A 12,447-nucleotide genomic window follows, 5' to 3' on the forward strand; every position below is an offset into this window, starting at 1 on the left:
TCTTGCAGTGTTTCTCGTTCACTCCTGCAATGTACACTATAACACATTCTACAGAGGGAACAATGTTATTCTCTAAGGTAACATACTTTTATATGAAAAATTAAATACATTCCAGGACAAAATGATGCATATTTTATTGCTCCCCATTGTTAGTGTTCTTTAGGTGATTGTGTTGTGGGACAAAGGATACTTGTCAGGTGAGATCGTTTATGAGTCTTTGGTAGAATGAGTTTGCTTCGAGATGCACATTAAGTGTTTTGATGGTTTTAGTGCATTTTGGAGGTGAGATTAACTGCTGGGCCGAGCTGTATGTTGGCAATGCAAACTGCGTGAAGTATTTAGCAAAAGTGACTTCAGTACAGAGAAACGCTTGTTAGCGATTATAGAAAACTGTAAGTCATGGTGGATTTTAATGGCAGTCTCTGAAAAAAATGTACTCTTTAGCTACAAAAAACATGCAATTACAAAATATTTACAATTTTCAAAGAATCACGTCTCTGTTAAAACACAATTCATATAAATATGATTTACATAATGTAATAAATATGTAAATTTACCAAAGTTTCAGTTTCTTTTTTGTTTAAAAATATGTTACAGAACATAATTAGTAATAATTATTTCCTTGCTTATAGTGATGTATAAATCCATTGAGTTAATTATACCACTGCGTATTAACCAACTTTCATTATATTAAAATGATTTTCTATTTAACATATTCAAACAGCCATGTGTCCATTTATTTGGTCTGCATAAAGGAGGTCTTCAGACAAACATACCTTATACAGCTTCTAACAGAGGATTCTGAATTTATCTTAAGGCGATCAACCCTTCAAGAACAGGCAGCGACGCATTACACTGTATAAGTTTCCATGGGAACTGCGATCCAGAATATTGTGTATTTAACCTATGCATAAATAAACCCTGCTTCTCTTTGATGGAGAGCAGTCTGCCTTACAGCTCTCCTGCCCTCAGAAAGCACACCTGGCAACTTTTTTTCATGAGTTTTGGTTTTGGATTTAGTTTTGAACCAGAAGCAGCTGAAGAGGAACAGGATATGTCGGGGGTGGTGGTGGTGGGGGGGGGGGGTTGGTCTCACAGAATCCTCACTCTGATTTAGAACCACATTCACAGAAAGTACCATATTTTATCATGAGAAAAGACCATTTCTGACTGCAGATCTGAGACTGGCTCCGATTCATCAACAGGCCAATCAATAGTATTCTAAGCATAGTATTCAATAGTATTCCGCACTGCCTGTGACTATCCAGCAGGGGGCAGCATTTTATAAGACTTTATAGGACAAGCTCACAACAAGAGATGCATTAAAATTTAAGACTTGACCAGTGTGGTTTTTGCAGCAGCAGACAGCAGTATTTTTTCATGGGGACAAATGGATAATGAAGGCTGACAACGTGTGTCCATACTAACTTCCAAAGAGTATGAGAGTTTAGCGGGCTGAAGAGGAGAATTCCTCCGGACGACATGACGTGCTATGATTAAATCCCGAACTGAGTCTCCGCACAGATCATCATGGCTCTTTCCAAGTGCTCCCAGAATCCACCGCTGCATATGTTTCCCTGATCTGGCAGGGCTGTGAACCACCGACTGAGGCTGGGGACGGTGTACTCCTCAGTTTGCTCCGCAGTCAAACAGACCAGCCATCTTTGATCCCAGCTTCACTTGACTGAAGGAGGTCAGCCCATCTGAAGCTGAAGCGCGTCAGTATACTCAGCGTGGCAAAGCCATGGAAGAGCAGACTCTCTCTGGATACGGAAGGATGGGAACATGGTACTTTGCACACATACATTACACACGTTTTTCGCTATAAAGACAACACATTAATGTCCTTTTCATATTTTCCTTTAAAATGACAGAATAAACAATGAAAATGGCAAAACTATAATAATAATAATAATAATAATAATAAAAAAAAACAAAATGTATCCTTAAAACTGGATTATATTTGGAATACCTTCCTTTTACAACCAAAAGATTTAAATAAAAGGTAGCTAAGGATTGTGCCATGTTGTCATGGTGACTGATAGCCCCTTGTTGTCACGGTTTCTGACTGACTGATTCTAGGGTCGCTGTGGAAATGTTCCAGCGTAAAGGTGAGAGACATAGGGTAGGGTGGAGGGCAGGGAAAGAGAGGTCCAGGTTGGGTCGTGAGTGTAGGGATCCAGATTATTCCTGCCTCATGCATAGAGGACAGCTGGGGCTGTCAAAGGTACATGTGCGCTGAGATTAAAGGTACATGGAAACAGTGGGCCAGGAGGGGGCGGAGTTTGTTTAGCTGCCAGAACTGAGCATGCCCAGTAGTTTCCCGGGGTCCATGCCCTGCTGCTGAGCCATCTTTTGTACGTCAAAGCCCATGTGCATCAGGAACTGGACCACATTCATCTCCTGGCCCGTGAACTGGTCCCGGACAGTGGGGCAGGTGGGGTTGCAGTGGGGCCAGGGGCAGCTGTCGATCAGGTGCACGGGGCAGCCCTTGGGCGCCGTCTTGTTGTTCCTGCTGTTGTCGTGGAGACTGCGGTCCCAGCAGTGCAGAGCCCTGGGCAGAGAGGTGCCTTTGACCTGGATGTCCGTCCAGTAGCTGTGCAGGACACAGGAGGACCTCGTCAGGCGTGGGACATTTCACAGGCAGTGCTTTAAGGCCAATTCATACTTTCATTTGCTCATGGGGAGACGTAACGTAAACTTTGTCATCAGGGGTTTGCTGCAGATGGCTGCAGACGTCTGCAGACGGTGCGCGTGGAGCCCAGATTTTTTCTGTATAGCAGTGATCGTGCAAATCTTGCATATGACCAAGATAATTGACTAGGTACTTCCAGTAGATGGCAGCACCGACTTTCACAGAGCAGAGGCCAACCAAGAGAAAGTAGCATCCGCAGCCAAATGTAGCATGAACACAAGCTGCTGCATGCACGACCATCCGCAGCCCGAAAGTGAACACAGAGAAGTGATGTATGAACAGGCCGGTAATGCACCAAGGAGGAACTATCGATGTTTCTCACCTTCTCGTGATGACTTCGTGTGACAGACAGGCTGGCGCAAACATGGCCCTGGGGGACACATAAAAGTATGACACACCAATGGATACAAATGGAAGAAGATAATCACATATTTTACCAAATATCTCAGTTTTTGTGTGTTGCATGCAGTCGTTCCTGGATACTCGTCAACCCAAATTTCCAGCAAATGCTGCCCCTCTGCCATAGACCAAAGCGATCCCTTTGCTGCAATGTTAGTTAAATGTTTGTCAGAACCCGATCTGTAAAGCCTACCTGATCTGTAAAGCCTAACTGATCTGTAAAGCCTACCCAATCTGTAAAGCCTACCTGATCTGTACAGCCTACCCGATTCGTTACTTCCAGGTCCAACTGTGCTCGGGCACAGTTAGCGATCACACTGGATGTGTACCATGCCCAAGACCCACTGAACCGTGCCCAGGCCCATCTCTTCAATGGGGTGGCACAAAGAGGATGGTAAGGAACGATTACACTAGTCAAACTAGACTTGGGGGGGTCAAACATGCCTGGGCACCAGATCCACTAGTGTCAGTACACCCTTAGACCACCTCCAAGCTATGGGCCTGGTGAGAGAGTGCTATGGGCAAAGGGTGCTTACGGGACATCCTTCAGCGTGTTACGCAGCTCACTGCCCAAGTTTTGAATGTAGCGCCACTGGCCCTCCTGCAGTGGCTGCCCCGTCAGGTGGATGTTGTCCACAGTGAGCTGAGCCTCGTCGAACAGCCACTGCACCACAAACACGGGACCTGTGGGGGGGGCATGCACAAAGTGAGGAAGACTTCATTCAAAGTGAGGACGACGTAGATAGTGAGTATACACAAAACCAAAAATAATGGCATATATGTTAAACTAGTGACAAATATAAATGTAAAAACTTAAATACGGCTTGTAATAACAATGTTTGGAAAGATTCACTCACACAAACACAACACACTCTGTCAGTCAGCAGCTACGCACCCGCCATAGAGTGCATTAACTCCAGTACGCCCTTTCCCCGGACAGCAACACTCACTCTTTATGGTGGGATAGACTCTGTAACCGAAGAAGCAGTTCCACTCCTCTCCCAGGTGGGCCTGTCTGCAGCGGTCGGGAACCACCCCATTCCAGTACCTGCAGTTTGGGTTGGGGATCAAAGGTTAGAGGTCACACACCATGCTCTGAGGAACACCCACAACAGTGCTCAATGATCCATTTATAAACAAGTTTGGTGATGTGTTCAAATGAATGAAAATGCTACATATCCCACCAGACAAACACGTAAACACAAATGGCAAATTCCTCCAGAGATAAAATGCTTTCTTCCATGTTAAGAACATGTGACCGGTCACATGACCCCCAAGGGGGCCGGTTCTTACTTGATGCCTCTTTTGATGGCGTCAGTGGGGGCACAACTGATGGTGTCCAGGCAGTCGGTGCAACGATACTGCTTGTTATCCAGGAACCAGCCCGAGTCAGACAGGCCCCTGACCTGGATCCCAGTGTGGCCCAGTTCCTCCAGCAGTTCCGCCACCCGGTCCACGTTGAGCAGGACTCCTGTCCCCCCGGCGCTGCCCCAATGGAGGACGATGTGTGAGTCGCCCCAGCAACAGAAACGCACACACGTTCCCAAAGCTATGCAGTAACACCCTGAATTCCCCACCGACCCCTTTTTACTATAATCCATGACCCTTCACCAGAAGCTCTAAAGACAGATCACAGTCGATTAAAATAAAAAATACCGGCATCAGCAAAACAAAAAGTATGAAAAATGTGCAAAAAAGATCTATTCCCAGGCATTTTCCCAGACAGCCGATGGGTGAGTGGACCGGCAAAACGTTGGCAGAATTCTTATTGGAATTCCACCCCCCCCCCCCCCCCCCCCCAGAAAAATTTATCATGGGGGACTGCAAAGTCTAAGGCTGATTTTTAATCCCAGTCCAGCCCTGGACATCCCTACAGCATCAGCTTTTCTGTCCTCACCAGCAATCGTAGAGCCTGCAGACACACATGCACACAGACAGACAGACGCGCGGACCACAGCTCACCTGCTTCCAGCCAGCAGCAGGACCTTGGCGTTCCCCAGACCCTTGCTCAGCAGCTCCTTCACCACCTCCTTTATGATCAGAGACCCCATGAAGGCATAGCCACCTGCACAAAGCGGCAGAGAACGTAAAAATATCGAAAAACTCTGGAAAGTACATACATACATCATGTGGGAGAGATTATTATTTATAGACCAGTGATGCATTAGTGCTACAGGGGTGCAGCATACGTCAGCTCAGGAGGTGTCTGCTTACTTTGGTCTGTCCTGGCGGCGGCTCCACTCCATGCATCGCTGGAGCAGTAGGGGATGAAGCTGGAATGACAGCATTCACACGGTGACTCCTCTTGTCACGCTCCTGCACAAGGCCCGCCCCCTGTTTCCATAGCAATGCAGCCCCCCCCCCCCCCAGGCTTCATGACCCCTCCTTGACCCACCACATTTTTCCTGGGACCCCCCGACACTCTAGGGATGTGCATCTCCATCTCTGAGGCCGGTGTGACACTCATCTCGATACATTGCCAACAATTCGATACATTAAAGATGCATTTGAAGCGACTACCATTGCAATATGATAAGATTCACCTCAACTGCAATCCAGTGTGATTCCATATGATTTGATTCAACACAATTTGATTCAACGCTAAACGATGTGATGCAAAAGAATATGATGCTATGTAATCTCAATGTTGTTTGAGAACTCGAAATGAGACAGTGAGATTGACTAACAGTTTAGAGAGGGGGGGAGAATATAAAATTATTGGTCAAAAATTATTCGTATTTTAGCCCTGCGATTGGTTGGCGCCCTATACTGGGTTATTCCCTACCTTGTGCACCTAGCCTCCAGGATAGGCTCCAGACTCCCCCGCGACAATGAATAAGACAAGTGGGTACAGAAAATGGATGGATAGAAGCCGGATTTTACCGATGCAAAGATGTTAGAAACCATGCATCCCGAGTTCATCCCCAATTGTATCCATTTTGATCTGTGCAATCACATCGTAAACTTTTGTGCACCTTTCAGATTCACACACGTTCACAGCTAGAAACCAGTGAGAAACAGAGACACAGAAACAGACACACACAGCACAGGGTCAACACCAGTGTGAGGAGCACCTACACCATGTTGGCGTTCCACCAGTGTGGGTTTTCTTCAGGCAGCGGCGACAGTATTCCAGTCCCTGGAGAAGACAGGGACACAAAGGAACGTCATTCCCAAACTCACAACACACACACCATAGCCAGCGCTTAAGAAAAACACCATTTCACATTCTTTTAGCCACTTGTAGCTTTTCATAACAACACAAGGTTATCAGTCTTATTAAAGAAGCCAGAGTCAGCCCTCTATGTCCACAAGGTCCGCATCCGTGGATTCAACCCACCGTAAATCGAAAGAAAATTCCTGAAGGTTGCAAAAATCAAGCCTTAAATTTGTAATGTGCCAAGCAGTATGCTGAATCCACAAGAATGAAGTGATGTGTAGGCAGACCCTGCTGTAGGCTGCATCTATGTACTGTACAGACTTTTTTTATTTGTCATTATTCCTTGAACAATACAGAATAACAACTGTTTACATACCATTTATATTGTACTAGGCATTACAAGTAATCTATAGATGATTTAAAGCCGTGTTTCCCAGTTCGGTCCTCGGGGACCCCCAGGTCCACGTGTTTGCTCCTTCCCAGCTTCCTGGCAGACAGTCCACATTTTATATGGTACAAAACGTGGACTGCTTGCGGGTCCCCGACGACCAGATTGGGAAATACTGATTTAAAGTATACGGGACGATGTGCGTAGATTATTTGCAAATAGTACCCTGTTTGAACATCTAGGATTTCGGTATCTGCAGGGGGTCCTACAACCAACCTGTCTTGCTGAGCGGCCATTTTGTTGAACTCATGAGCCTCCTCATTGTCTCAAATCTGGCGTCACAGTTCACTCTGTTAAAGCAGTACCATCCACCTGGTGAAAACAGACACATTGTTGTGCACAAGAACACGTTAACATGTGCCCGAAATTAATTCTTCAAGTGAACGTATTAATTTTTGTTAATGTCCTAGCATCTGTAACATCACATTATGTAATAACTCGACAAAATGTAACAAATTTTCATCACATAATGTGATGTAATTACATAATGCAGTTTCACATTGTGCAATAATGCATTATGTTATATAATACAGTAATAACTAAAATGTAACAAATTTATAGACTACATTATAATTGGAATTGCAACATTTCGCTATTATTATCATCATCATTGTTATTATTACCATCATTCAGTTTGCTAAATTCTGTAGAGTTATTACATAATGCAACATTATTACATAATGTGTAGTTACATTATCACACACCAATTGTCTGTGAAAGTTCACAGTAACAAACACTGACCTTCTAGAAAGACCAGCCATCGTTTGCTTCCTTTGGATTCCTTCATGTAATACCTGCAGAACCCAAAAATGGAAAAGTTTAAATCAAAAGCAAACCAGTAGCTGGTTTAACACCACCTCCGAATGACCAGACTGGCATGTCATGTTCCTAATGCAGATTATCAGGCTAGTTACTAGTTACCAATACACTCGTCCTACAATCATTAAGAAATGGCATCTAATTAAATGTTTACTTGTTACTGCTTGTGAATAGGGGTGTAGGAAGCAGGGGGATGAGAGGGGACTTGGATCCCTAATATATAATTTGGTTTAATTCACCCTCCCCAATAAATAGATCTTTGTATTTATTAAGTTGTGTCCCCGGGGGCGGCATGGTGGTGCAGTGGTTAGCACTGTTGCCTCACACCTCTGGGACCCGGGTTCGAGTCTCTGCCTGGGTCACATGTGTGTGGAGTTTGCATGTTCTCCCCATGTCGTCGTGGGGTTTCCTCCGGGTAATCCGGTTTCCCCCCCACAGTCCAAAAACATGCTGAGGCTAATTGGAGTTGCTAAATTGCCCGCATGTGTGAGTGACTGATGCGTGAGTGTGCCCTGCGATGGACTGGCCCCCCATCCCGGGTTGTTCCCTGCCTCGTGCCCATTGCTTCCGGGATGGGCTCCGGACCCCCCGCGACCCAGTAGGATAAGCGGTTTGGAAAATGGATGGATGAAGTTGTGTCCCCCTCCCCCCAATATTAAACATTCTCCTGTGCTGTTGCTTGTGAAGTACGTTTGTAAGGTTTTGTTCACACATTTACAAATCTATGTTTTTCTACATATCACATCAAATTTTGATTGTATGAATATGACTGACCAAGAATATATAGATAAACACTTTTAATAAATATCGTAGTAACTGTGGGAGGTGTAAAAGTGGTGTTACTTTCTGTTCCCAGCAGACAGAAAAGGGATGAATCTGGCTGTGAAACACACTGAGGCTGAAGTACATTTACCGCACATCCCATAATAAGGTAGGATGAAAGACTAGCAATTCAGATTTCAATTCACTACATTCACCGAAACAAATGTGATTATGTCACTGTAAAAACAAAAATAAACCTGGAGTTGATCCAGTTTAGAATAATCAGCATCCAGGTAAGAAGAACCAAATCTTATGTTACCCAAAACTACCCAAGCACTGTGTTGGATCTTATGATACAACATGTTCAGCATTTCTGGTTTTGGACACTTCCATTCAAATCAGCTGAGGTGGAAAGTTCAGGTCCTTAAAGTACAAATCCCGACCAAGATTTTATTTTAACCAACCAGTTGAGCATAAAGAGTCACAGTCAAGGAGTACCCAGCTGATTGGTTGAAACAAAATCTTGGTCTGGATTTGTACTTCCTGGATCGGAAGTTTCCACCTCTGCAAATCAGTGTGTCTTACAGTGCATAGGGCTGGATGTGTACAGGATTAACGTGCAATAAATACCTTACTCACTGGTCAAACAGGAGTGTCCCTTCAGTCCTAAACTCTCTGAGGCCACAAACTCTTCTACACACACACACACATGCCACAGGAGGGGCTAAAACTGAACTATACTGTTACATTGTATAGATTTACATTTCAAGAACAGATGGTGGTTGCAATAAAAATTTGCAATAAGAGGCACGCTAGTTGTTGCTGTCGCAGTGTGTTTCTCAGTTACACCCTTTAGTTTCAAGCCGAAAGCAAATATTTAAGATGGACAGATATAACGTCAACTAAGTTATACATCGATAATAACCCCTTCATAAAACCTTTCACATCATTTTGATCCCTTCAAATACTTTAGAATACAACCTGCCGCTGCCCAAAACGTTATTTTTTTTTTTAAACAAGTGCATATTAATTACTTTGAAGCCCACAAGCAAACACCTGTGGGTTTATGAGCACTTTAATTTATTTATTTTTTTTACAGTTTCACAATTAGGATAAAATGACTATTTCATCCTAAAGTGCCTCCAGATTTTCGTACCCTAACTACAATTCTCCGAAGCCAGAGCCTTGGACAGTGTGATTGAATCGGAGACCAATGACCACCAACTTCCCGGTATTTCCGTAACGGTGAATCATGTCAGCCGCCAGACATGGGCCAGAGCTAATGAAAACGCTCTTGTAATACCTGATTCATTCACGGTGATTACCCTTACTGGGAAATAAAACAAGCTCTAATCGCAGGCGGGGGGTGGCATTTATAGCAGACAGCCCTACTTCCAAAACAGCTGAAACAAACATCATCTTACGGAACCAAACGAGAAACACATTTATGAAGAATCTGTGTTTTTCTGTTAGTATTAACATGGTCTTTCTTCTTCCCCTTCCTAAACAGCTTTCTGGCCTGCAGCCTGATCTGAATTACATCATGACTGGGAGGAGACACCCAAGAACAGAATTTCACATTAGGCAAGGAGGAAGCTGATGGGTCACAGAGTCCACAAGACCCCCCCCCCCCTTCCCCCAAGTTCGCACTAGCGGCGCCTGTATGAACTCTTATTGCACTTCCCATCGATGTCTGACCTTTTGCGTGCACATCTCGCTGGAAAGCGAACAAATCCATAGCGAGGTGTTAAATAATTAGTCCAAAGAGGTAAGTTTCGAATGCTTAATTAGTCCCATGCGAGCGGTGAGTATCGGCATTCCTCATCAGCACCAGCAATAGTGGAATTTGCACGGCAAATGCATCGGCTTTGCCTGTTCAATCTACGCCTTGACGGGCAACGGGTAACACTGCACTAGCCGAGTGAAACTGCTAGAAACTGCTGCAACTCTATAGGACACTGTAGACAAACCTAATAAAAATCTGTATTAAAAGATTTTCACGCAATTTAATAAGCCATCTACTCGCGTTTTCAAATGAACTGCGAATATATGCATCAGACAAATTAAGACGAATATTGTTCGACAAGCCAACCTTTGGCTTAATGGGTTTTAACTCAATCATTATTACACCCACTCTTGCGATTCTGTATTAAAACAGAAACGTTTTCATTTGGTTTATTTCATGTCAGTTGCTGATATGCTTACCAGGGAAAGGAGCGTCAGTCTGCCTTTGCTAATTCTTACTTTTGTTAGTCTATTGAAAATTACCATTGTACCGGAAAGAACACTTCTTTACACTAAAATTCGCAACCACTGCTCTGCCTTAGATGTTCACATGTAGAAAATATTTTTATTGAAGCCAAATGTAATTCTTTCCTATAATGATGCTCTATTTCTATAGCCGATTAAATTCACGGGACAGCTCAAAACACCTGTTATAGCCACGAAAAATAACTGATGCACCAAATAAGTTTCTGCGGGATTAGAGTTCAACGGTCATTAAGCCTAATATTAGAGTTATATAATGGCCTATGTATGAAAGTAATGTATTTATTTAATATCTTTTATGTTACTTTGCAATATTTTCTTATTTCCTGTGTATTCCGCTCTCATTTCTCCAACTTCTTTGAGTCCGCCATGTTTCCTATAAGATAAACTCGACATAACATGTAAATTCAGTTAAGGCTAGCATTGAAAATATATCTTGATTTGTGTAACAGTTATACTATTGTAGGCTATTATATACCTCCGCACATACTATATTGCACTGACCCCACCCACCCCGTTTTACGTTACAGTGTTACTCTTTTTTGTATATTTTGTACAATAAATGTTATTCTACTGACGGTTTTGTTAACACGCCTTCCGTTTAACCGTATACCGGTGCAAAGTGAATTCACACTAAAAATGAATGAAACTGGAGCGATGGGCACGTACCCCGCCGGGCTTCCGTCGTTACATGTGACTGATGTATTCTCCAAGAAGTGCAGCTTCATGTCGTAGTCAAGATTCTGAGCGGAGCAGGGATACAACGACTGCGCCAGGTTCTTCACTTGGGTCATGAAGTTGTCTATATTCTCCTCGACTGCGGTGAAATCCAAGGAGAAGCTCTCGGTGGTGTCCCCCCGGTCTCGATATGTAGGAGAAGGCTGTGCCCGACGTGGCTGGGAGTTACGGCCCCCGCGGGATTTTCTGCCTTCAAGGGCTCCGGACTGTAGTAATGCCAATAATAAAACCGAATGAAACAGCTTCATCGTCCTCATTCTTTGACTTAGGCGATCACTGTTCATTTCTTCTTTTGCAGTTTTTACTTCTTTTTCCCCCCCCAACAGATTCCCCTGTTTGTTATTAGAAGCAAAACACACACAAAAAAGTAATAAAGTAGTGTAAAATGAATGGAGAAACTCAAAAATATGTCGTTAACTTGAGACAATATCGGTAATTAGATCAAATCCGGAGAACAGTTGAAATAAAGTACAAATAAATTCAGTTCATTACACCTTGTACAAAAGACAAACAAAAAAACAAAAATAACTTTCACAGTAGGTAAAATCAGTGTCTAAGTACCATCTTTTTCATACATTCCCAGTGTTTTACTAGACCAGAACTGTCAATATTGTCATTGATTTAGTTCCCTATGTAGAGAATTAATAAAGCTTCCTGCTATATGCTCTGGATTTTTATTCTAACGTTACCCTCTTTCCGATCCCTCGTGGACCAATCATTGCAAAGGGACGTACTGCAGGGCGTGCTCTGCTAAGACAGCCCCCCTCCCCTTTAATTTATTAAGAAAGAGGCCCACGCGCTGGTTCTTTTGATCTCCGTCGTTTTATTTGATGTGGTGGTTTGACTTGGCTTCGGGCATCCATTTGTCATTCCACACAAATTTACAGTGAGAATAATTCTCTTGTGACGCACGCCACTTTAAAAACTCAAATCAACAAAAACAAAAATAGATCAAATCGATAATTCACGCAAGACTCGTGCCGTCAACAAACGATGTTATTTTACAGTTTTTAGGCTACCGCAAATATAGTTATATAGCACGAATCATCCCTAAAACATTTATGTGTTTATTTGCTTATACATATGTCATGACATGAAGTAGAAGTATTAGGATTATTCAAAATATCTGACTAAAAAAATGTAAGCAAAACAGGTGAA

At 43.4% G+C, this 12,447-nt stretch overlaps 1 protein-coding gene across 1 annotated transcript; it reads right to left on the reverse strand.

Annotated features, from left to right (window-relative positions):
- Nucleotides 1-1,316: 1,316 nt before the first annotated feature.
- notum1a (notum, palmitoleoyl-protein carboxylesterase a) lies at nt 1,317-11,915 on the reverse strand. Its single transcript, XM_048991191.1, has 11 exons — nt 11,221-11,915; nt 7,444-7,496; nt 6,919-7,014; nt 6,173-6,233; nt 5,309-5,367; nt 5,057-5,159; nt 4,388-4,579; nt 4,045-4,142; nt 3,631-3,778; nt 3,018-3,065; nt 1,317-2,596 (listed from the first exon to the last, which is right to left on the reverse strand). Exons 1-11 carry the CDS (start codon nt 11,571-11,573, stop codon nt 2,290-2,292), a joined length of 1,518 nt encoding a protein of 505 aa, XP_048847148.1. The 5' UTR covers nt 11,574-11,915; the 3' UTR covers nt 1,317-2,289.
- Between the last annotated feature and the right edge of the window lie 532 nt (nt 11,916-12,447).

This window comes from Brienomyrus brachyistius, chromosome 22 (assembly GCF_023856365.1).
Source record: "Brienomyrus brachyistius isolate T26 chromosome 22, BBRACH_0.4, whole genome shotgun sequence".
NCBI lineage: Eukaryota > Metazoa > Chordata > Actinopteri > Osteoglossiformes > Mormyridae > Brienomyrus > Brienomyrus brachyistius.